General features: G+C 41.7%; 2 protein-coding genes across 4 annotated transcripts; one reads left to right on the top strand and one right to left on the bottom strand.

The window, feature by feature from the left end:
- The first annotated feature begins 622 nt into the window (after positions 1-622).
- On the top strand, positions 623-3,705 carry c1h22orf23 (chromosome 1 C22orf23 homolog). Of its 2 annotated transcripts, none has more exons than XM_073475748.1 (7): positions 623-666; positions 1,508-1,601; positions 1,730-1,792; positions 1,992-2,168; positions 2,339-2,479; positions 3,211-3,311; positions 3,580-3,705. In XM_073475748.1, exons 1-7 carry the CDS (start codon positions 664-666, stop codon positions 3,673-3,675), a joined length of 675 nt encoding a protein of 224 aa, XP_073331849.1. In that variant the 5' UTR covers positions 623-663; the 3' UTR covers positions 3,676-3,705. The 2 variants fall into 2 exon arrangements, with proteins under 2 accessions (XP_073331849.1, XP_073331855.1); XM_073475754.1 differs by lacking the exon at positions 623-666 and adding an exon at positions 886-954.
- A 177-nt stretch (positions 3,706-3,882) lies between these two features.
- On the bottom strand, positions 3,883-20,863 carry micall1a (MICAL-like 1a). 2 transcript variants are annotated; one of them, XM_073475735.1, is made up of 16 exons: positions 19,894-20,863; positions 16,232-16,280; positions 12,441-12,582; positions 12,148-12,248; positions 10,786-10,934; positions 9,441-10,033; positions 9,285-9,345; positions 8,674-9,104; positions 7,010-7,401; positions 6,794-6,928; positions 6,545-6,671; positions 6,365-6,455; positions 6,017-6,090; positions 5,632-5,746; positions 5,482-5,528; positions 3,883-5,389 (listed from the first exon to the last, which is right to left on the bottom strand). In XM_073475735.1, the coding sequence occupies exons 1-16, from the start codon at positions 20,037-20,039 to the stop codon at positions 5,253-5,255; spliced, it is 2,790 nt and encodes a 929-aa protein (XP_073331836.1). In that variant the 5' UTR covers positions 20,040-20,863; the 3' UTR covers positions 3,883-5,252. The 2 variants fall into 2 exon arrangements, with proteins under 2 accessions (XP_073331836.1, XP_073331842.1); XM_073475741.1 differs by having other exon boundaries at positions 7,010-7,359.
- Positions 20,864-21,006: the final 143 nt, after the last annotated feature.

The raw sequence follows: 21,006 nt of genomic DNA, 5'->3' as shown, positions 1-21,006 counted from the left end.
TCAGAGTGACGACTATACTCAAGACATCCACTACACAAGCTGAAAACTGGGGTGGCCACTTTCAAAAAAACAGCCTCTGTATGGCCTGAAACACATCTAATAAAGTTCACTTAGCGTTTGTTGGTCTGCCAGAAGACAGTTCACTTCCAAAGGCCTTAGACTACCTTGTTAATTTGTGTGGGTTTTATGTTAACACAAGATACCAAAAGAAGAAGAGGTAATGTGTGCTTGATGCCTCGATAATACCATATACAGTATATATCATGCCCTATATCATATTAAGGGACAAATAAATGCCCTATAATGCTTGTGAAATAATTTGGAAAACATTCAAAGATAATTTAGCTTTTTAGGCTTTTTAAAAGTATCATATTGTAGTTCCCACTTCAACATTAGGATCATTTCTCTGTATATTGAGTGTTCAGTTTTCATGTGTTCACCTTCTTTTCACACACAAATTATTTTAATATTCTTCCGTATTATTTTCGTTTGATAGCCCTTATATTTTGTTTTATAGCCTAAAAATATCCCTTTTGCTGACTGTAAACTTCACTATGGTGTGTGTGTGTGTGTGTGTGTGTGTGTGTGTGTGTGTGTGTCTTTGTCTCCATCTAGAGGCCAGAAGTTGTCAACGTGCCAACGGCTGTAGAAGAAGAAAAGTCAATGGTAACTTGTTTTATTGTGATTTATTTTTAAAAGAACGTTATAGTAAAATATTCAGCGTTAAGAATAAACTGGTTTAACGCTATAATCTGTTTTTAAAAACGTGAAGTTAGGAGCTATCATTACTGTTTGCAATACTTCTTTAGCACGGAAGTGCTTGTAGCTACTTGGTTGCTATAGCAACAGACTGTTGTGGTCTTGCAGTGGAGAAGACGCGATTAGCTAGCGTTAGCGTTAACACGGGTGTTAATGAAGACCGAGTGATAAGAGAAGAAGTGAAGTACAGATAAGGTCTTTACATTTCTTGTCAATTTATATTCTTCCTTTATGTACGTTTATTTCACGTAAAGTCAACTTCTTACCCTTCTGACGTTCAACTGTTATTGTTAGCTACCTAGTTAGCTACTAGCTTAATGTAGCTATTTAACCTGAATTAAGCTAGGCTACATTGTTCTATTTTTTTTTTTTAGTTTTTGAATAAGAAAGTCGATATCAGCAATTACAAGTGTCTCTAGGCCCAGAGTATGAGAAATTTAACTGATGATGGACGTTTGGACATTGTAGCTACTGTTTTGTATTTGACATAATATTACATCTAAATTACTTTAATTTGTATGCAGGCGTGACAATTGTGAATACAGTTGAAATTCCCCAGTGTCTCACCATTTTAATCAATATAGTGTCGTATAGGAGCTGTCAGTCACTCAATGTCTATGGAGCAGCTCCAGGATTTTTCACAAAAAATAGACATTTTGTTAAAGCTGTTTCAGTAAGGGAGATAACATTGAAGTAAACCCCAGAGATTGAGGATAATCTCCTCTAGTCTTTTGCGTGTCTCTTACAGATGGAGCCTTGGTCACAGAGCAGCGTTGGCAGGGGACTGTGGAACAACCCCAGACCCACCCGGTACAGCAAGGAGACTCAGGATATAGTGAGATGTGAGATGATGCACTTGTTCATATTCTGGTGTGGATGGGAAACATATGAAGGTGATGATGGTGCATGTATGTTCAGATACATTTTACAAGTGTTTGACATTGTGATCGTTCTCTCTCCTGGTGCTTAGTAATGATGCAGGAAGCGGGGCTCAACGACCTCCGGAGAAAACAGATCAACGAATGCCTCAAAAGTAAGTTTGAGACGTCTGGATGTGTGGTTTGGGGATGCAGTGTGGTGATAATTTGTGTGAGAGTGCTGTATTGTACACAGACATCAAGTATATATATTTAATAGATTGTTAAAAATATTTGAATTTGGTTAAGTGTTCACCAAATGTTGTTTTAGTTGTTTCTTATATAGAATAAACTTCTTTAACTTTCCCCCCTCAGATGGAACAGCTTTACCACTGACCTCTGACCCTGCAGTACTAGATTCCCCCCCTCAACCTAAAACCAGTACATCTGTCCAGAAATGCCTGCCATGTAAGCCTCAGAGACGACGCAGCGCTGAATCCTGTCGTTCTGGGGACAGCTACGTCAGAGAACAGTTCTGTCCTCGTCCTACGAGTATGTTCTTGAAGCTGCAACCATTTTTTAATCTGCGTTTGTATATTTTGACAGGCCGAGAGTGCAATCATAGACAATATACTGTTACTCACTTATTACTACAACTGGATGACCTTTTTTATTTTCTGCATCCTTGGAGATGTTCTTGTCTTTTCTCTGTTTCACCCTAGGAGACTTGGAGAAAGAGAAGAGGAGGCTTCAGAATATTTTTGCGACAGGACAGGAAGAGCCCACAGCTGCCCAGCGTGAGCTGCGGCTCCAAAGTGTTCGGAAGCCAGAGGTGGTGGAGGAGAAGGACAGATACCAGGAAGGTGAGGCTGACTGCACAGAAACAGATGATGTAGTAGAGTCACAATAACTGCTGTAACATAGAGGAAATGTTCTCGGAAAATACACCACAACTGAATTAAGATGTCTTGTCTATGAGAGCAAGATGTTATGATCATACTGAGTCATAATTAAACGGATAATGTTTTTTTTAATATAATATAATAAGTGGAATTTTATGAGGTATCCATAACCATCCAAGCTAAGGAATGAACTGCTGTGGACAGGGGAAGCAGCAAAATGTAATTTAGTCCCCTAAAAAAGGGGTCCTTTTTTGTGTCCACCACAAAAAGACAAACAATTTAAGTGTATTTCTGAATGTATTTAGAATACTTTCACCGCGTTTGCCTTGTTGACAGAGAGCCCTTTCCAATGGGGAACTGAAGCCTTGAAAACACAATAATAGTCACACAATAACACAAATTAATCGATCGAGGCGTCATCAGACTCCAGCAACTCCTGTGTTCTCTGAGGAAAAAATACTGTTTTTGTCAAAGGAGTCTGGCGACTTTGACAAGAAGATGGATACAACTGCTTCAGTTTTCCATCTGAAAAGGCTGTCAGGTGGTAAAAAGTAAAGCAGTGAAACTTTTCTAAAAAAGGAATCACTTAAACTAATAATTATTATTTTTAATGCAGTCTATGATGTTGCCCCGTTTCAAAGAAACCTAAACTATAAGTAAGTCTAATATTAACTTGTTTGTTTCTTTTGTAGTTGTGGATGAGATCGAGGAGAGGAGACAGTTTCTGGCAGATATGGCTTCTCTGGGCCGGGAGAGGCATTACATCAACATCATCAACAGAGAGATATCTGTGGTAAACAGACTAGTTTACATATGGACTCAAATTAGTCTGTATTTTGGGTTTTTCATTGATTTATCATTATGAATGTTCACAATGTTATGTGATGTTCTTTTAAACAATATAATTAGATGCTGAGAAACATCAATAGCAATGTAAAAAAGATCCTAAAAATGGCATCAAAGTACCAGTCAATTCAAGAAATTAGGTTAAGATAAAGAGTGTACTATTTATGCTCTCTTCAGTTCAACTGCACTCAAACTTGTGCTTTGTCTCAACTCAGAAAATTCAAGAACTGGAGATGATGGACAAAGCCCGCAGTCCCAAGAAGGATGCAGTGACATCTGAGAGGAAAGAACCGACTGCAGAACAGATGTAGAAACACATGAACATGTAAGAGACCGGGGGAGGGGAGACTCACTGTCACTGACTGAACTCTTCGGATTATGAATGGGTCAAGTTAATAATGATGAGTGTGGTAGTGATGTCAGAGAGGTCACAGCTGACCGGGTGCACTGTGCTTCATTTCAGCTCAGGTGTGATGGAGACATCAGGTGTTAAAAGCATTAAATTCACCAAAAACTACTTGCATTAAGTTATTTTATTCCTCTGCCTTCCAGTGTCAGTATTTTTATTATGCCGCTGCTGTTTTAGGACCATGTATAGCTGACAGACATGTGACACTACAGAAGCCCTTGGTTTCAGCTGGACAAGAGGACAGGCACAGAGCAGAAACACAGACACGACAGGGATTACCATTTAAAATGGAGGACAAACAGACAATCTAACTGACAGAACAGGAACAGAATGAGTAAACATACTGACATTTACATTAGCTTGAAAAATTATGCACATACACATATGCAGTTAAATAAATGGCACTCGTACAAACAATATTAACATGTTTTTTTCCTAACCACTTTTAAAGGCAAAACATGGAAACACAGAAAGGCATAGTAAAATAGAAATGAATGATTGCATATTCATGATCCCCCCAATGGTTAAAACTGTAACAAACTGTTTTGCTAACTATGTTAAAATACTTTTGTCTGCCTTTTCTAAAATGTATTATTGCATGTGTGACCTTTCATATTAATAAACCTCCTAACAGATATCTGAAGTTGAACACTTTGTTTCCTCCAGCCCTCACATTTTCCAAATCAATCTGATTTTGACACACACTCACTCATAAATACTATTTGTATCCATTTCTTTGATGATATGCATTTACACAAATTACACCATCGCAAAACTATCACTGAGGAAACTGAAAACAAGGAAACCAACATTATAACGTAGCAGCTGGTAGAGCTTAGGTATCCACTGTTGATTGAGCGTTTCAAGGGTAGATGTTGCGAAATTTAAAGCAGAGTTTATCTTAAAAACGTTCTTCTTTCACTAGTACCACAGGATCAAACCAGACATGACACGAAACCTTCTCAGATATCCATCTACTGACCTTTGGAATTAAGGAGTGTAAGTAAGGAGCAGAGTAAAATCATTAAAAACTCATCGCTATCAGGGATCAACTTGCATCCAACTGATTCATTCAAAGCGAACTCATCATCGTCACACCTTTGCTGAGCCTTGATAAAGGCCTACAGGGACAGACACACTGTGCAATACAAGGAGAGTGAAGCAACATACAACCAATCAGTGCAGTAATTGAGAAACCTGCTGGCTTGAGAGGTCCGAGAGCTCAAACAAACATGTCAGCTCATAAAGCGGTTGAGTCGTTATACTGTCTCTTTAAAACACACAACTGAAAAGAGTCAGCAAAGTAAGATGTGAGCAAGGTGTGGATTCTGGGTTGCGCTTCAAGTCATTTTAATGACAGTTAAAGGAGATGTCATCTTTTCTTCTTGACTTGATGCATTTATTTTCTCACACCCTTCTGTCTTTTCCTTAGTCTTGTTAAAATAGTCTCATATCCTCTTGGAGGATAATGTGTCCTTTCTATGGTGTTTTCTCCTTGCGGGGGCTCTTGCCTGGTTCTGCTTTATGGCTCAGCCTCTTGAGCACCTTAATGGGTTTGAACTTTGCCCCTTTTTTCTTCTGCTGCTGCTGTTCACCCTCCGGATCCTTATGGAAGTCTGATGGGGTTGAAAATAAAAAAGTAAATAACATTAAGATACACATAAGTCAAAAATCGTATCTAATCTTAAGAGCTTACTCTTCTTCATACCTTTTTTCTTCAGCATGGCTCCAATAAGTTTATCCTCCTCTTCTTCCCTGTGACAGAATGACTGTTAGATTGCTGGGAATTGCACAGCATAACTGATCAATTCGCTCTGGGTTAGTGCAGACACACAGTTAGCTGCCAGCCATTGATTACCTCTGCCTGTCCTGGTCCATGTTGTTGACAATTTGGTTGCGCTGCTCGATGATGGTAACCAGCTCAGCCATTAGCTCCTGCTCCCGACTCTTGTCCTCCTCCGTCCACTCTTTCTCTGAGGAAGGAAGATGGAAGAAGATATACAATATGAATTCTTACACTTTGGATTTTGTCTCTGAACAGTTTTTGACTTATTGAAACAACAGTAGAGCATCAGTAAGTATAAACATAAATGCAAATCTCAGGTTTATTGAACCCATGTGCAACACTGTGATTTTTTGGTCAACTTAACCTGTGCTAAGATGTACAAGTGAAGTGTGTCAAGATTTACACAAACTTGGAATAAATTTGACTAAACGTTCTCTGAACATGAGGCCAAACAAACCTGGTTTGTTGAGAAGACACCTCAGCTCATACTCCACATCAGCTTGCCTCTCTTCCAGGTTCTGCTGCTTCGCTCTGCAATGAGGAACATTCACACAGTACATAATGTTAGACACAGATCACCTCTGATTTTCTGCTAAACTTTATGTAAACTCTTGATTTAAAGTTACAGTTGCAACAGTGAAAACATCTCATCTTCCTTAAATAACTGGCCATGTTTGATGTTTTTCTCCAGACTTTGGTAAAAACATCAGAGGAACTTTGCTCATTAGTTAGACTGAATAAGTTGGCCATGACTGAGCAGTCAAAATCGTCAAACATTTGACCCTTGCTGCGGTCTGATACCTACGTGTAGACTAGCTCAGCTTCTCGTCGTACTAAAAGGTGTTTCTCGTGAATGAGAGTGAACCAGTCCACCAACAGGTGCTCCTCATCCTCATCTGAAAACACAACAGAGTTTTTGTTTTTTATTTAGGTCATGATTTTTTTTTACCTGTAGCAGCCATTTTAGTGACGTGTGATGAGTTACCATTAGGGTTGTCTCTCAGCTTCTTCTCCAGCTCCACTCCCCTCTGCTCCAGTTCATCCAGCTGCTTCTCCAGCTGACTCATCTCCCCGTGGATGTCCTCTACTGGGATGTACTGATCCGACTGCACCTGGATGGATGTTTGGATCATTTGAGTACTACTCAACGTGTTTGACACTGAAGTGGAAACATCCAGTCTATACATTTTTTATGCTACAGCATACAGTGCATGTTTGTCTTTAGTTTTTGTACCTTGCGTTTGATAAGAGGGAAGCCATGGCCGGGGGCCGGGGGTCGGGCAGGACGAGGGCCTTTTGGTGGTCTGGTTTTGGATTTGGCAGGGGAGGGAGAAGCTTTCCTGTTGAATGGATTCTCCTTACAGATCCGCTAAAATGAAGGAAGAGACACAATGTATAACGTGCAAAATGTATTGCTTCATATTGTTTTATTTGGAGTTTCTTCTACTACCTTATTGTGTGATTGGGTGGCTCCTGAGGCCAATGGGCTGGGGGTTGTCGGGGGTCGCGGTGGAGGTGCTCCGGCCCCTTTGCTCCCTAAGCTGCGACCAGTCTGTGGAGTGGGTGGAGCTGAGCTGGCATTTGACGGCATGGGAGAAGGGTAGGGGCTTGGGGAGGGATGAGGCAGAAGCTCGGTGGAGCTGGAGGAAGGAGAGGCCGCCGAGTCGCACGGTGAACAGATGGAAGGCTCTGAGACGCTCTTGGTAAAGGGGTGTTGTTGGTCGCTGCTGGCACTGCCACCCAACTGGGGCTGGGAAGAGCTGTTGTCTGAGCCAGAGGACAGACTCTCTGTGCTGAGAGCTGGAGAGGGAGAGCAAGAGGAGGGCTGAGAGTGAGGGAGAACTGAACAGGAAAGAAGGTTTAGTAAAAAACCAAAGAGAGCAGAAAAAGAATCGGGAATCAAAGTAGTTGAAATAGAGAGAGGGTGAGGAAAGAACAAAAAATGATGAGCATCTACTGTATACACAACATCCAACTCTCTTTGTACTCACTGTTCCAGTTCAACTTACACTTTAAACTGAGGATGTTTCAATCCTCATCAAATATACTGTTTAGGCTTTGGAGCCCTTCACATATGTAAACTGTACATAAGCGTTAAAAGGTGTGTTTTGTTTGATAGTCGATGTACAAAAGCGAAAGCAAAGGGTAGGAAGTTGATGCAAGGTGTGACTTTTGCAAATTTAGGGTGTCAGTTATTTTCGCTCAATGTAAGGACATGTCAGCGAGGAAGAGGAAGCGGTACTGTGAGTGAAGCAGACTGTCTATCATGAGGCTGAACAATCAGAGACAGCCAAAATAAAGTATTCAAAATTAAGTGTGCGGTTCACTGTTATGAGGCAAGATTACAATAATAAACTCGGCCTAGTGTAGTGGACAGATGGTAAAAAAGGCAGCACAACAAAAAAACACTCTACCGGATGTAGCTGACTAATGTGGAAACATGAGAGGCCACGAGCAGAACCTCAGAGGGTTACCAGAAGACGCAAGACATTTCCTTTTCTGCTCAAACACGTAGGTGCAAGTAAATGCATCAACAATCTTTGGATAGAATTCATCATACAGACAATAATCCTGTATTAACAGCCAGAGCAATCAGACGATTTTAGGCCATGAAGTTCTTGACTGGCCAAGTCAATCACATGACCCCAGTCCAATAACTGCCCCCCGGGGACAATAAAGTTTTTTTAATTGAATTGAATACAACATGCTGCAGACCAAGGTCAACTAACTAAATATTAAATAAAACTTAATACCCTAACATCAAGCTGAAAATCAACTCTTTAACCTCATGGTTTCAATGGAAGAAATTGGAAAAATGGCAGCAGTTGAAGACTGGAGGATGGGGGTGAAACTAAATAAGATTATACATAACAAGTAACTTTAGAACAATCAAATCAGGAAAAGTAAAAATTTACTCTGGTCAAGTAGATTTCTGACTCGCTTGCCTGCTCAAAAAAAGCTTATTGTGGAACCCTGTCAAGTATTCACAACTCTCCAGAGTACACACTAGCTGGTGTTAAAATGTATAATATTGTTTTGACAAACAGCTCGGCAGATGAATCACATTGAAAGCACAGTCTGATGTTAAGAAAATGCAATTCTGATTAAACTGACCTTGGCTACCAGCAGGGGGCTGCGGAGCACGGGGTGCTGGTCGTTTCTTGTTCTTGGCGCTACCCGGGCTGGCAGAGCGGGACGAGCTTCCTCCACTTGGGGGCGTGTCTCCGCCGGTCGCATCAGCTGCCCGAGTGATGCTGTACCATGGGTGACTAGCCGCAACTGAAGCAGGAACCGCACCTCCTTCACTTCCTTCTTCCTCCTCTACCTCGTTACTTTCGTCATCATCATCCTCATCAAATGGGTTGGCAGGCGGAGGGGGTGTGCTGGGTCTGGAGCCCTCCCCTTTGAGAGAGGACAGAGAGCCTGTATTGGGAGGTGTTGCCAGTCCGGCAGGGGGAGGGGCAGGGGCTTTCTTCTTCCTGGATTCTGATTGGACCAGGGCGAGCCAAGGTGGGTCTTTGGGTTTATGGGTGCCACTGGACAGGCTGGACAGTGAGATAGACAGACAGGGATGGAGGGGTCACAGAGGGGAAGGCGACAAAATACAGCAAAATGGAGGCACAGAGGGGCAAGCAAATACAGTTCATGCAGCAAACAGAGAGACTGTGATGATATGAATAACGTCGATGGAATGGTGCCAATGAACAGAAAAGGAGCTCAGCTACCTTCCAGGAGACTGTGATCTTTCTCGAGGTTTGGGAGGAGTCGGAGGCTTCTGGTTTTCACCTGTTATATGAAGTGAAATGTGAGGATGAACATCAACAGATCCTATTTTCATCTAAAATCATTTATATTCTGCAGTGATCATGCACCGACCGTACCGTCTGCTGTACGGAGAAGCCGAACACGAGGGGCAGGACGAGGAGGAGGGGTTGGCTCAGAAACCCGGCGCGGTGCTGGGACTGGCCGACTCGCGCCTTCAAGATGTGTGACAGGTGTAGAAGGGAGGTCTCCATTTGTCGTTAATTTGGCTGGTGTTTTAGTATCTTCCTCTTTCTCCTCTTCCTCTTCTTCTTCATCGCTCTCATCAAAAGGGTTGGGAGGAGGAGAAGAGCGTGGTATCTCCTCTGTCTCTCCACTGCCATCCATGTCTTTAGCTTTTTCCGAGGCGTCTGCTTCATTTGTTGTAACAGCAGTCACTGTCACAGAGTCATTGGTAGGCATGTCGGTATCATTTGTTTGGCTTACTGGAGAAGGAGTCTTTGCCTGATCGCTGTCTGAGGGCGAGGCGTGAGGAATTGGGCTGCGACCAATCCTGGCGGACTGAAATCCTACCGGTCTCTTACTAAGATCTGGCCGGCCGTTCTGATTGGCTGAGGCGTGCCTTGCAAGGTGATGCGTACAGACCAACGCCCCAGAGTTGCTTACTAATTTGTAGGATCCAGGGAGTAAAGTGCTGTGACACTCTATGCACCTGAAACAACAACAACACAGGACAACAGTCAGATTTTCAACAGCTCGAAGATTTCTGACAGTTATGAAGTTATAAAGTTACAAAGTTACAATCCTTAAGATTTTCTTGAAATCAAATCCAGCAATCCAGTATTTATGGCCAGCACTTTTTTAGCTAGGTCAAATGATGTATTTACAATCTATCATCTTGAAATAGTAGCTTTCATTGTTAGTGGAGGTGTCTGCCATTCACACAGGTGACTGAAATTGCTGTCCCTGTCCTGGAAGATTTCAATGTCACGGACAATTGGAAGCAATTCCAGTCGAATATTATCTGTGTTTAATGAGCTTAAAACAATTCATAGAGATGAAAGATACAATGCATCACCAGCCCAAAGCGTTGGTATATGACAACCTGGAAATGAGACTTAACAATGTACTATCTTTCTTCAGAATCACTTACTGCGCCTTTAATACAATCAAAGTAGTGCTTAAGGGAGTCATTTTCAAAGAACATTATGACCAGAGAAATTTTAATATGTTGGCAAAAAACCTTGGCAAACATTTCCTACTACTAGTTCACATTAAAATAACTTGTTTGTGCGGCTGCCTGCTCTGTAAATAGATAAACCAGCTGCTCTTTTGTAATAAGAACCTTAAGGATCATCACTTTAAGCAACTCAAAAAAGTATTATTTTTTATTGCATTTCGTTCACTCATAGCTTTGAAAAAAGTCTGTATAACACAGAGGTGGACAGTAGCTGCAGTATTCACCTGAAACAGTTGCGATGGTAGAGCTTGCTGTCCACCAGAAACCTCTGCACCAGGTGGACATGTTTCTGGCAGGCGGCGCAGGTGCTGCTGAGCGTGCTGCGCTTGACCGCTGCAACCGCTTCTACACCTGTCTGCGAGGGCTGGCTCGGCTAATGCAAGCAACCAGGACGTTGTTCACAGGGAGGGGACAGGGTGGAGACGTCAGGGGAAGGGGGGAAGATGGAGAGTAATGGGGGAGGGGGAGATCAAACACGGAGTCAGGATTTCAGGATGTGGATTGTTCATTCTGTTTAGCTAGCTAAGTCTACTGCTCATGATTTCATGTGGCTCATTACTGCATTTATTTTTCAGTTCAAAACATCATTCGATTGATACAAAAAAAAGTTTGTCATGATAGAAAAGTTTTTATTAGTATCAAAATCCAAACAGCTTGGGTTAGTGCCTCTGGGAGTCACAGATTTTGGATATGATTGATATTAAAGATTGATATTTTGCTTTTAGGCATTTCATTTTTTGGCTCATTTATTAGTGTTAAGTAAAAAAGGGGGTTAGCAGCAGCGAATCGCAAAAGTTGGCACACAGTGTTAGGATTGTACTACTGTTAGTCTTCAATGTACAAGAGACGGTTAAAAAAGACTGACCTAACCGTTTTGCTTTCACCTCCTAACCCACCCCCACCCCCCATCCTACTGCCTAGGCTCAGGACCAGAGAGTGGAGGGGGGATCAGATGTGAGGAGGAAGAAGAGCAGGAAGAGGAGGGAGTGGAATGGATTTCCATCTGAAGAGGGGGGAGGGTGGAAGTTGAGGTGGAAGATGCCAGTACATGGGAGTATTGGGGATGGAGGAAAGAAGTTGAAGGCATGCGAAAGAGAAGAGAGACAGGATACAGAGGCTATCTTTATAGACTCTACCTCTGTTGCTTTGCTTTCCCCCAGCTGTGCAACACAAAGCCCACACGAGGAAGCAGTGATTACAAAATCCTAACGTGGATATTGTACATTGTTGTGCTGCAATGGCAGGATGGGATTTGTATTGTACAGATCAGATGACTTAATACCCCCAAAATAGCACATGCAGAATGATACTTAGATAATCCAAGGCTTCAGAGACACACCAGTATACTACCAGAAAAATATGTGAGGTTTCAGTGTGCTTATCCAGGCCTCCAAAGGACACCATAAACAAAATATTGCTTAAGAAATACAGCTTGTTAATATGCAGCTCCAGTAGAGTATCATGCAGAGATGATGTAGTTCAGTGATGCAGTTTTTCTTAAAATACAAAATCAGCCAATCAACACATGCACAGGGTAATTCCTGCTCATCCCTATGCCTTCTCCTGGTGTATAGTCTTGTTCTTACCTCAGACTCAACCACTTTGTCTTCCAAAGGGGTCGGGGGCCTTTTCTGGGCCGGCTCATTAAGACCGACAGAACTCAGCCTTTTCATGCAAGGGGGGTTGGCTGCGGAAAAGGAAAACATCTGTTAAATATATGAAAGAGATGAAGATGTGGACAGATTGCATAACAAAAATGCTAACAGCAGATAGGGTAAAAATCATTAAATAAAAAGACATTCACTTTAATTTCAAAACATTATATATTTTTACGTTCCCACTGCTTTGAGAGAAATCTAACTATATTTACTGTACGCACCTTGAGACTTGTTGTTGAAGAAGTTGTAGTACTGAGAGACGTATGTGATGATGCTGAGCCGGTCAGGCACTTTCATGGACACCATGTCCTCTGGATCCAACAGGGCTGGTATCCCCAGCTGTGTCTCTGCCACCTCAAACGCCTGTGATGAAACAAAGACACAGAGAAAGGGTTGGAAGGAGGAAGTAGATGTAGTAGGTAAGTAGCTGAGGCACCATATGCACTGTTTTACATACATGTCACTTATTATAAAAATGAGTGCCAATCATAACCAATGGCAGTTATCTGATTATTTTGACCATCATCACTTCCCCATTATCAATATTTAAACAGACTGCAGCAATGTGGTCTGGTCTGCCTCAAGTGTTTTGGGGTTATATCTATGGCATAAAGGAGCTGCAATTGAGAGTGAAGTCGATCACGCTGAGTGACAGGGACAAGGTTTATGAAAATAATACTCTTCAATGCTTTAAGCAGCACAAACAAAAGTCAATTTACCTTCATTGTACTGGGCTGGCACGAAAGAATGATATCTGATATGATGAACAAAACTACGTGCATGGCTCAATAACAGTATGGTTGAGTGAGAATGAATGGTTTGTTCAGGATGTCAACTTACGGCCTAAAATGAAAATGTTTTAATCAAACTGAAATCTGGGTATTCACAGAAATGAAGTCATTTGTTTCCATGTAAACATGCAGAAGCTGGAGACAGAGTTATGTCCTCAAATGCTTGGCAAAGTCAACCAACCAGCACATGCCTTCAATAATCCAACTCTGCTGCCAAAACACCAGTCATTTGCTCATAATGTAATGTTTTGTCCTTTAAGGATAACCATCAGTCTAATGAAAAATTCCACTCGAGAGCGATGAGAGAAAATGAGAGAGCGAGTAAGGTTATATAACACAGACACAATCGTTGGCAGTCACACAGCACTGAAATAATCCTGCCAACAAATGCAACACATGGACGAAGTGGAACTAAACCCATATTAATCAAAATGCATTTGACTGCACTGACAATAATCACAGGTTTAAAGCTAAAACAGGTTATAATCCTCCAAAACAGCCAGTATGCTATCCTTGTTGAAAATACCACTATAATCATTTTGTATGAACCTACTTTAATTAAAATGGAGATATTTTGATTAATAGTCCAGATAAGTGCTTTACTATGCAACCTTCTTAATGTTTGACTATAAATTGAAAATATTTGGCTCTTTGCAGTTAGTCTGAATCGTGATGCACCTATTGAGTCATGCTCCCTCCAGAAAGACACAGTGAGCAGGTCAAAGCGGTTTTTGACAGCAATTAGAAAGAATCAACAGATCAGGGTCACCTGACCTGCCGTCATGAGTCTTACCCAGACCTCAGTTAAGTGCAGGTCTGACATAGTTATAGACATAGTTTGGTGATGTTGTACACTGCCGGGGAATCATGGGAGTTTTTGTGTTTGTTGTGGAAAGACGAATTTCTATCTGAATTGCAGAAATGCTCCTGGCCAAAGTAATGTATCAAAGTTGTATTCAAATTACGTTTAGTCATTAAATGCTGCCACAATTAGCCGATTTGTTGTCAAGTATTATATTAATCACCAGCTATTTTGATGATCGAATAATTGGCTTGAGTCATTTCTAAGAAAAACAGTCAAAATTCTCTGATTCCAGCCTCTAAAATGTGAATATTTTCTGGTTTCTGTATTCTTGTATGACACTTAACTGAATATCTTTGGGTTGCTGACAAAATTATATATCTTCAAGGACGTCATCATGAGCTTTGGAAAACAATCAACATTTTTCTTACATTTTATAGCTCAAACAACTAATCATTTAATCGAGAAAACAATCAACAGTCTAATGGACATAGTTGCAGCCCTACTTATAAGTGTGCGGAGTCTTTTTTCAGTCTGTCCCTCTCTTATATGTAAATATTAGATTCACTACAAGATCAGTCCTATAAACTTTGGCGTGTGCTTGTAGTGTACCTATTCTTGTGACAATTTACATGACTGCCAGGAGTCAAATCGGCTAATCGGTTAATCAGTGTCGCCTTTATGTTAGTTTGGTCACATTTTATTAGGTTGATTTTCATAATAAGACATTTTATACATCGTGTGAGAGTGCACTGATGAGTGAACAACTGAATGTGAGCAAGCAGAGGGAACTGACACTTGTTTTTACCTACATGATGTAACTCAACCTGTGACAGCAGTCAACAGGGTCAAACATGGGTGACTTGTGGAGAGTAGACTCCTGTGAATATGTCTCCTGTATGAAGGGGTATTAAAGTAATACTAGGACATAGACAACTATGACAACATTTAAGAAGCTCACGTCTGGCTTGATAGCTGTAAAATCTGACTCAGGTTTAAGTGTTTTCACATTTACAGTCGTAGATTTCTCACTCAGGTTAGGCCTTATGGATACTTGGAATTACTTGCTTTATTTATAAAAACCAAAAGGACATCCAGCACAGTGAGAGTTTGTCTCTGGTGCTACCACCAGCTACCTTACTTTCCCTGAAAGCTGTAGGATCAAAAGAATGTAAACAGCAGCAGAAAGCTGCCAAAGCTGAGGTCAGACTGAAAAGGAGGAGACTCCCAGTTCTTCCACCAATGTTCTGTTGGCTTACAGACGATGTGGAAAAACCCAACACAGGAAATATGATTTAAAAAAAGTTATTTTCTGGTTTCAGTCCACTGACGTGTAATAATAAACTGCAAATTCAGCACTTTTGCACTTGAAATCCTCTTTACATCCCCTCTCCACAGGCTTATGTCAGGAACTTTGTTGTGTGATCCTGAATGCTCTGCCTTCCTCACTGTCCCAGTTTGCCCTCGACAGGCTCCATCGGGATTAAGTAACACTTCTCTCCACACATACAGTCAAATTCACTGAAGTCACACCCGCCACAGCTGCATGCAGTCATATGGCTTCATAACTTTAAGGCTGAATAAAACAAGGGTGGTAACAGATGCACCGCCTGGAGCTGAGTAAATGATATGAATGAGTTCATAGGTGACCCTCCCTTCATGAACTGTCACACAAAATGAAACAATTATGCAACACAAGATCATAGGATTGTTAAAGCTATATCTATAAACAACTAGACCTTTGTTACATATGTTGTTGAGTTGTGTACATTATATTAAACTTTAATACATTAACGCTTCCATGAACACGAACATGAATCACATCAGATAGATTTTCATCTTTTGACAATTAACACAAAAACTCCCATGATCCCAAGCTACTTCACGTCATCAAATTACATCTCTTGTTTTCATTGTTTTAATTGAGACCCCTAGCTGCAGAAAACACATACTTTGCATTTGAGAAAACAAAACATGAGGGGGGTCAGGATTTTCTCTCCATTCCCGTCTACAACACTTCAAAGATGACACAGTCTAGACACTTATCCTTTGTGCATGAAGACGATCAACTGCCTGGTACCGGGGCTAACTCTAATAGTGTCAGAGATGTTGCGTTTATTTTCTTTTTCAGAGATCCTTTATTGATTTGTTTAATAAGAGGGTTTACTCAGGACAGATTTCAGAAACCAAACTTTGTATCAAAGAATTTGAGTGTGTGTAAATGACAGTTGTTCGGACATAAAACCAAATATCTGTCCATCTTTACCATACTAACCACAATACTCCATGCAGTGTTAAAAAACATCCATAAAACAAAACTTTAATCAATTTGTGACTTAAAAATCAAAAGAAAAATTGAATCATGGATCTGTAGAATCGTGACACCCCCACAAAACATACAGCTGTAAAGCTGACTCACCAGTCGGTTGTTCTCGTAGACATTCTCTTTAGACAGCGAGCTGAAGTCTCTGGAATTACAAGACAGAAAATATATGTTAAAATTCAAAACAAGAGACAGGGCAAAGTACGCAGGCAGTCAGCAGTCAACAACTGCAAACCATGGTATCTCCTTTTATATCAGGACTCCTGTAGAAGACATAAAGAAATACTGTAACTGTCCAAGCCATGCTGATACAGGGCGGAACTGTATTTAGCTTGCTGACCTATTTCCACTTATGTTATGAACCATCAAAATGCTATTATTGGCTTGAGTGCATGACAGACAGGAATGGTGAGCAGTTAAACTGCCTGATGGCTGACAAGTGTTCCCAAACCACACATAAATGATGCCTGATGTAAAAAACTGCCAGGACAAAAGGAAAAGAAGCATCAAACAGGAGTGATGGGCTGATAATTACATGGCTCTGCTTTGAAATGCCTGCAGCAGGGAACTAAAGCCAGACCTCTCACCAGTAAACATCCTGCAGTAAAACTGGAAAATGTCGGAGGTGTTCTGGGATGAAAGTGTGGTTGTGTGCACAAGTACACGAGTGTTGACACGAGTGTGTAATAGTAGGACAACAGTGTGGCGGAAAAAAAACCCAGCGTGACCCTGGCCTGGTGAGAGCTTGTGGAAACCATGTGGAACTCTCAAGAAGGCAAAACCCTGTGAATGAGCTCCGTGTTGGAGCCACACAAAGTGACCTCTGTTCTCTCTAATCTAGTTCCCATGGCCACCGACACACCGAGCAGCAGCTCTAATGTCAGGATCATGTCAAAACTAGTCCACTAAGTCAGAGCTACCAACACAGATGGAACTGCAGCTACTTTGCCCAAACTGTACTGAGTAGAGTTTTTGACTCTCACAGAACAGACAGCACCGGCAGACACTGACATGGATGATGAAGCGCAGTGTGTGATCCGAATTGCGAACCTAATCCACTATGACTCAGAGTCTCACTCCGAGGTTTATTTTGGGAAAGAGGACTGCTGAGGACTGGTGTGTGTGTTTGTGTGTGTGTACTGTGTGTGAGGCACTTAAAATCCACATGATTAAAACCTGGGCAAACTGGTACATCTACAAAAGCTGGTTCAGTCTGATGGTTAAGTTTGTGCGAGAGCATACAGGATTTGGGATTTGGTGATGTCATGACAATCAAAAATGAAGCTTATAAATAAATCAAAATCAGTAGTTTTAGTAGAAGAGTAGGTGAGACAAGACAAGGACCCTATGGAGACAAATGTCAATGCAGAGAGGACATGGGAAAACTCAAAAGTAAAACTAAGTAGATGATGTGACCGTGTGCACTGATATATTGCATGAAAAAGTCTGAACAGGAGCTGGACATCTGTACTCGGGCTATGCCCAATGTCATTCTTTTACATTTGAAGCTTCTATTGAGGTTTTCAAATAAAGCTTTGAATTTCTGTCATCATATTTTATGAAATCATCACCCTAAACAATTTTTTTTAAATCACTGAACAAAATCCTCAAATTGAATAAAATGATTCACTGGAGTAAATAGAGCACAGAGCACCAAGCAAATGCAGATACGTAATATGATCTTTTATAGATTGTTGTTATTATGGTTATATAAATGTAATTTATGGTGTTGTTAGATTGCTGCTAGACCGCTCTGTTAAAGAGGAGCGATTCCAGAAAAGGATAGTGGATTGTTGAGTCTAAATCGCAAAAACAGGCGTTTTGGGTTGGTGGCTCGGTCCAAACCAGCATCCGTATTTGACGACCTGGGAATGAGACTCAACAATCAATTACTTTCCTTCAAAATCAGCGAATAGACATCCAAAAAAAATGCCTTAGAATGTCCACGTCATGAATGAAGCTTTGAAATATTCGGTAAGGCCCCAATGCACACAATCTAATTTAATGCACAGTCCCATGGTTAACAAGCTCATGACTGATTTCTCTCAGTCATATCACTTCCCTCTCCAGTGGGCTGAGTGACCGCTGACCTCGGCTGAAACTCAGATGAGGCCATTTGCTGTGCTCACGTCTCTACTCTGCATCAGTGTGATGTATCTGGATGAGGATGCACTGGCTGTAGAGAGCAGGGCAGCGCTACAATGGCCTGGCCCAACATTAGAGCTAAATCCAGTTTGACAGGCGGAGGTCTCAGCTGCAGATTAGCCTGACTGACTGTCTGTCTGGATCAGAGCGAGTTCAGTTGGGCCACTGCAGCTTTACAGGAAGGCATGCTGGGCCACAAATTCAAGAGGTAGAGCTTGAAAGCCTGGGTGTTTAGGATTTGCCCACTCTCTTAATTTCAGCTCCACTGCTGTGCTGTGTTTGCAGATATATTCCACTTCACTGACTTGTCCTTTTGTGACTTGTCCAGTGAATGTTTGCTCTACGACCATCCAAGCGTAGTCCAATTTGTTCACAAACGTCTGGACCACCTGAGAGGTCAGCAGCATGGGCAAGATGCTTATTGCCAAAAATCATTCCATCACACCGCAGCCTTTCCTCCGGGGACAAACGAGGGACGTCACATGTCATTCACCGGATGCTTTTACACAATCCTCCTACAACAACAAGGGTTGTTGACTTGTTTCTGACGGAATCAAACCACTAATCCTGATGCTGTCAACAGTATGCACTACTCACTCAGTTATACACGGTCACATTATGCTATACAGGACCAGTGCTTTTCCACAGAGATGCATGTCCAATGTGAGTCATATGAGGGTCGGACATTCTGTGTACATCGAATGTCAAACATATTGGAAACGTTTCGAATCAAATGATTTACCTGTCTCCGTAAATTCCAGAAACATATCTGAGACAAACAAAGGCTGGTCAAACTCACTTATCAAGTGTAAGTCAATAAGTGAGTAAGAGATTTTCCGTTTGTGGACTCCACCAAAACAATTGCAAGTCACCATAACCTCGTCTCTATATTAAGTTATGTTAAGTCACCCTGATACTGTGGTTGTGTTTTTGTGGTACTTTCTGCCCTGTGTGTGTGTAGGTGTGAAATGCAGAGAGGAGGGGTGTGTTGTTACAGACAGGACATAGCTTGTCAGCCTGAGTTAATTACAGCACATTGGCCTCTCACTGTACCATGTTCATAACAATACTTTTACTGGTGTTTGTGGCTATGATAAAACAGACACAAAAACACCATCAAAAACATACAATGATGACAAATAAAACTAAATAACAATGGCATCTTTGCATGTGTTCAGTTGTCTAACCTCTAGTAATATCGTATTCAGCCATGTTAATGCAGTGTTTTGTAGACAGCTTTCTGCTTAAAATCTATTTTAAAAAAGGAAAAACCTCTTATCTTTGTCTACAGGAGCCTTACATAATCCCAGTCCTTAAAAACTTCTCACGGATTAATCTGGGGTACAGATGAGTTCATGATCCGGCTTTGGGTCTGCATTTACAGCATTTGATGAATGGATTAACAAACTAATTAATAAAGTACTTGTAAACAATTTCAAAGACAACAGTAAGAAGTCTGTCACTCTTTAATAGATGTGTCCACCTTTCACTAAAGCCAGCTGAATGCTGTTTGTCACAGTAACCTTACAGATAAAATAATCCATTGTAAACAGTTCTCTCATTGCATATTAATTTAGGATCAATGTAACATCTTTAGGCTCCGGGTTACTTACATCAATTCCGGTCTGTAACGATGTATTATGGCACAAAACGCCAACCCGTCCCGAAAGGACGTTGACATGTCCTTTACCTCCACATCGTTGTAATTTTCACACTGGATCCGACACCACTCCTGGAGAGCCTTCAGAGATCCCATCATACTAATATCATAGATATCCAAGTATTCCTTTCAAATAAAATCGAGTGTCCTTTGTCCCAGGCGAGACAGGAGACAACACAAAGTATTTTCTTTAGTCATAAACGAGTCATCAGCTGCGTTTCAGTGAAGAGGCGACAGCAAACCAGGCAACACCCGATGTTCCGTTACGATACATTCATCAGCGGCCAGTGAGTCACGTTAAACACTAGCGTGGCTTGCGAGCTAGCTAGATGTTAGCTAACTTTTGCAACAACAAAATACATTATGCCTCTCACTTCATCTCCTGTGTCGAGTTATTCGGATAGTGATAACTGCATCTAAACTGGAACTTTGGTCAGAAGCACCGGGTTAAAAACACGACTGATATCCAGTGTCGATAACGACAGCTTGCCAACAAAGTTCTTGACGTAGTCAACTTGGCTAACTAGGTTAGCTACGGTGGATACACTAGCCTGCTGCTAGCCTGTCTGCAGCCTTTGTAGGTTTGCCTCTTTTAAGTGAGCTCTGGCACCGTGAGGGTGGTCTTTCCCTGTTTCGGGCGATGGTATAGTTTCAGTCGAGGCAGAGGTGATAGTTTCCTCCTTGAGCTGGACCACTGCAAGGTTTTTGTTTGTTGGTGCAGTGACTGCAAAGGCTGGTAAAAACGCTGGATAGAGAGTCTGTTACACCGCGCGCTACTCGAGACGCCCTCCGCCGTTCACAAAATTACAGCAGGCTGTAAAAAAACACATCCCGGACAGTCCCGATTAATCAAAGCAGCCCAGCGCCGGTGCCAAGCCATCCTAGCCGCATTGATTGAAGCGTTGGCAGGGTTTGGCAGCCTGCCTGCCCACCGTACTCAATGTCACGTTGTTGTTCCTCCGCGCGTCCAACAGGGGGGGCTGCAGAGTCGCTCCGCCAACGTGTATCCACGCGATATGTTAGAAAAATCACGCGATAGTGGCCACTTGTTTAGAATTCCCGAAAG

Source organism: Pagrus major, chromosome 1 (genome assembly GCF_040436345.1).
Source record: "Pagrus major chromosome 1, Pma_NU_1.0".
NCBI lineage: Eukaryota > Metazoa > Chordata > Actinopteri > Spariformes > Sparidae > Pagrus > Pagrus major.
Note: the sequence above shows the minus strand (reverse complement) of the source record. Positions and strands in the feature narration are given on the sequence as shown.

Bases quoted from the DNA above. Each gene is read 5' to 3' on its own strand.
- c1h22orf23 (XM_073475748.1), top strand. The intron at 2,169-2,338 runs GTATGTTCTTGA...GTTTCACCCTAG, and splicing joins GTTCTGTCCTCGTCCTACGA to GAGACTTGGAGAAAGAGAAG. The intron at 2,480-3,210 runs GTGAGGCTGACT...TTTCTTTTGTAG, and splicing joins GAAGGACAGATACCAGGAAG to TTGTGGATGAGATCGAGGAG.
- micall1a (XM_073475735.1), bottom strand. From the start codon at position 20,039: ATGATGGGATCTCTGAAGGCTCTCCAGGAGTGGTGTCGGATCCAGTGT. The intron at 16,281-19,893 runs GTAAGTAACCCG...TTGTAATTCCAG, and splicing joins CGTTACAGACCGGAATTGAT to AGACTTCAGCTCGCTGTCTA. The intron at 9,346-9,440 runs GTACGGTCGGTG...TTCATATAACAG, and splicing joins GCTTCTCCGTACAGCAGACG to GTGAAAACCAGAAGCCTCCG.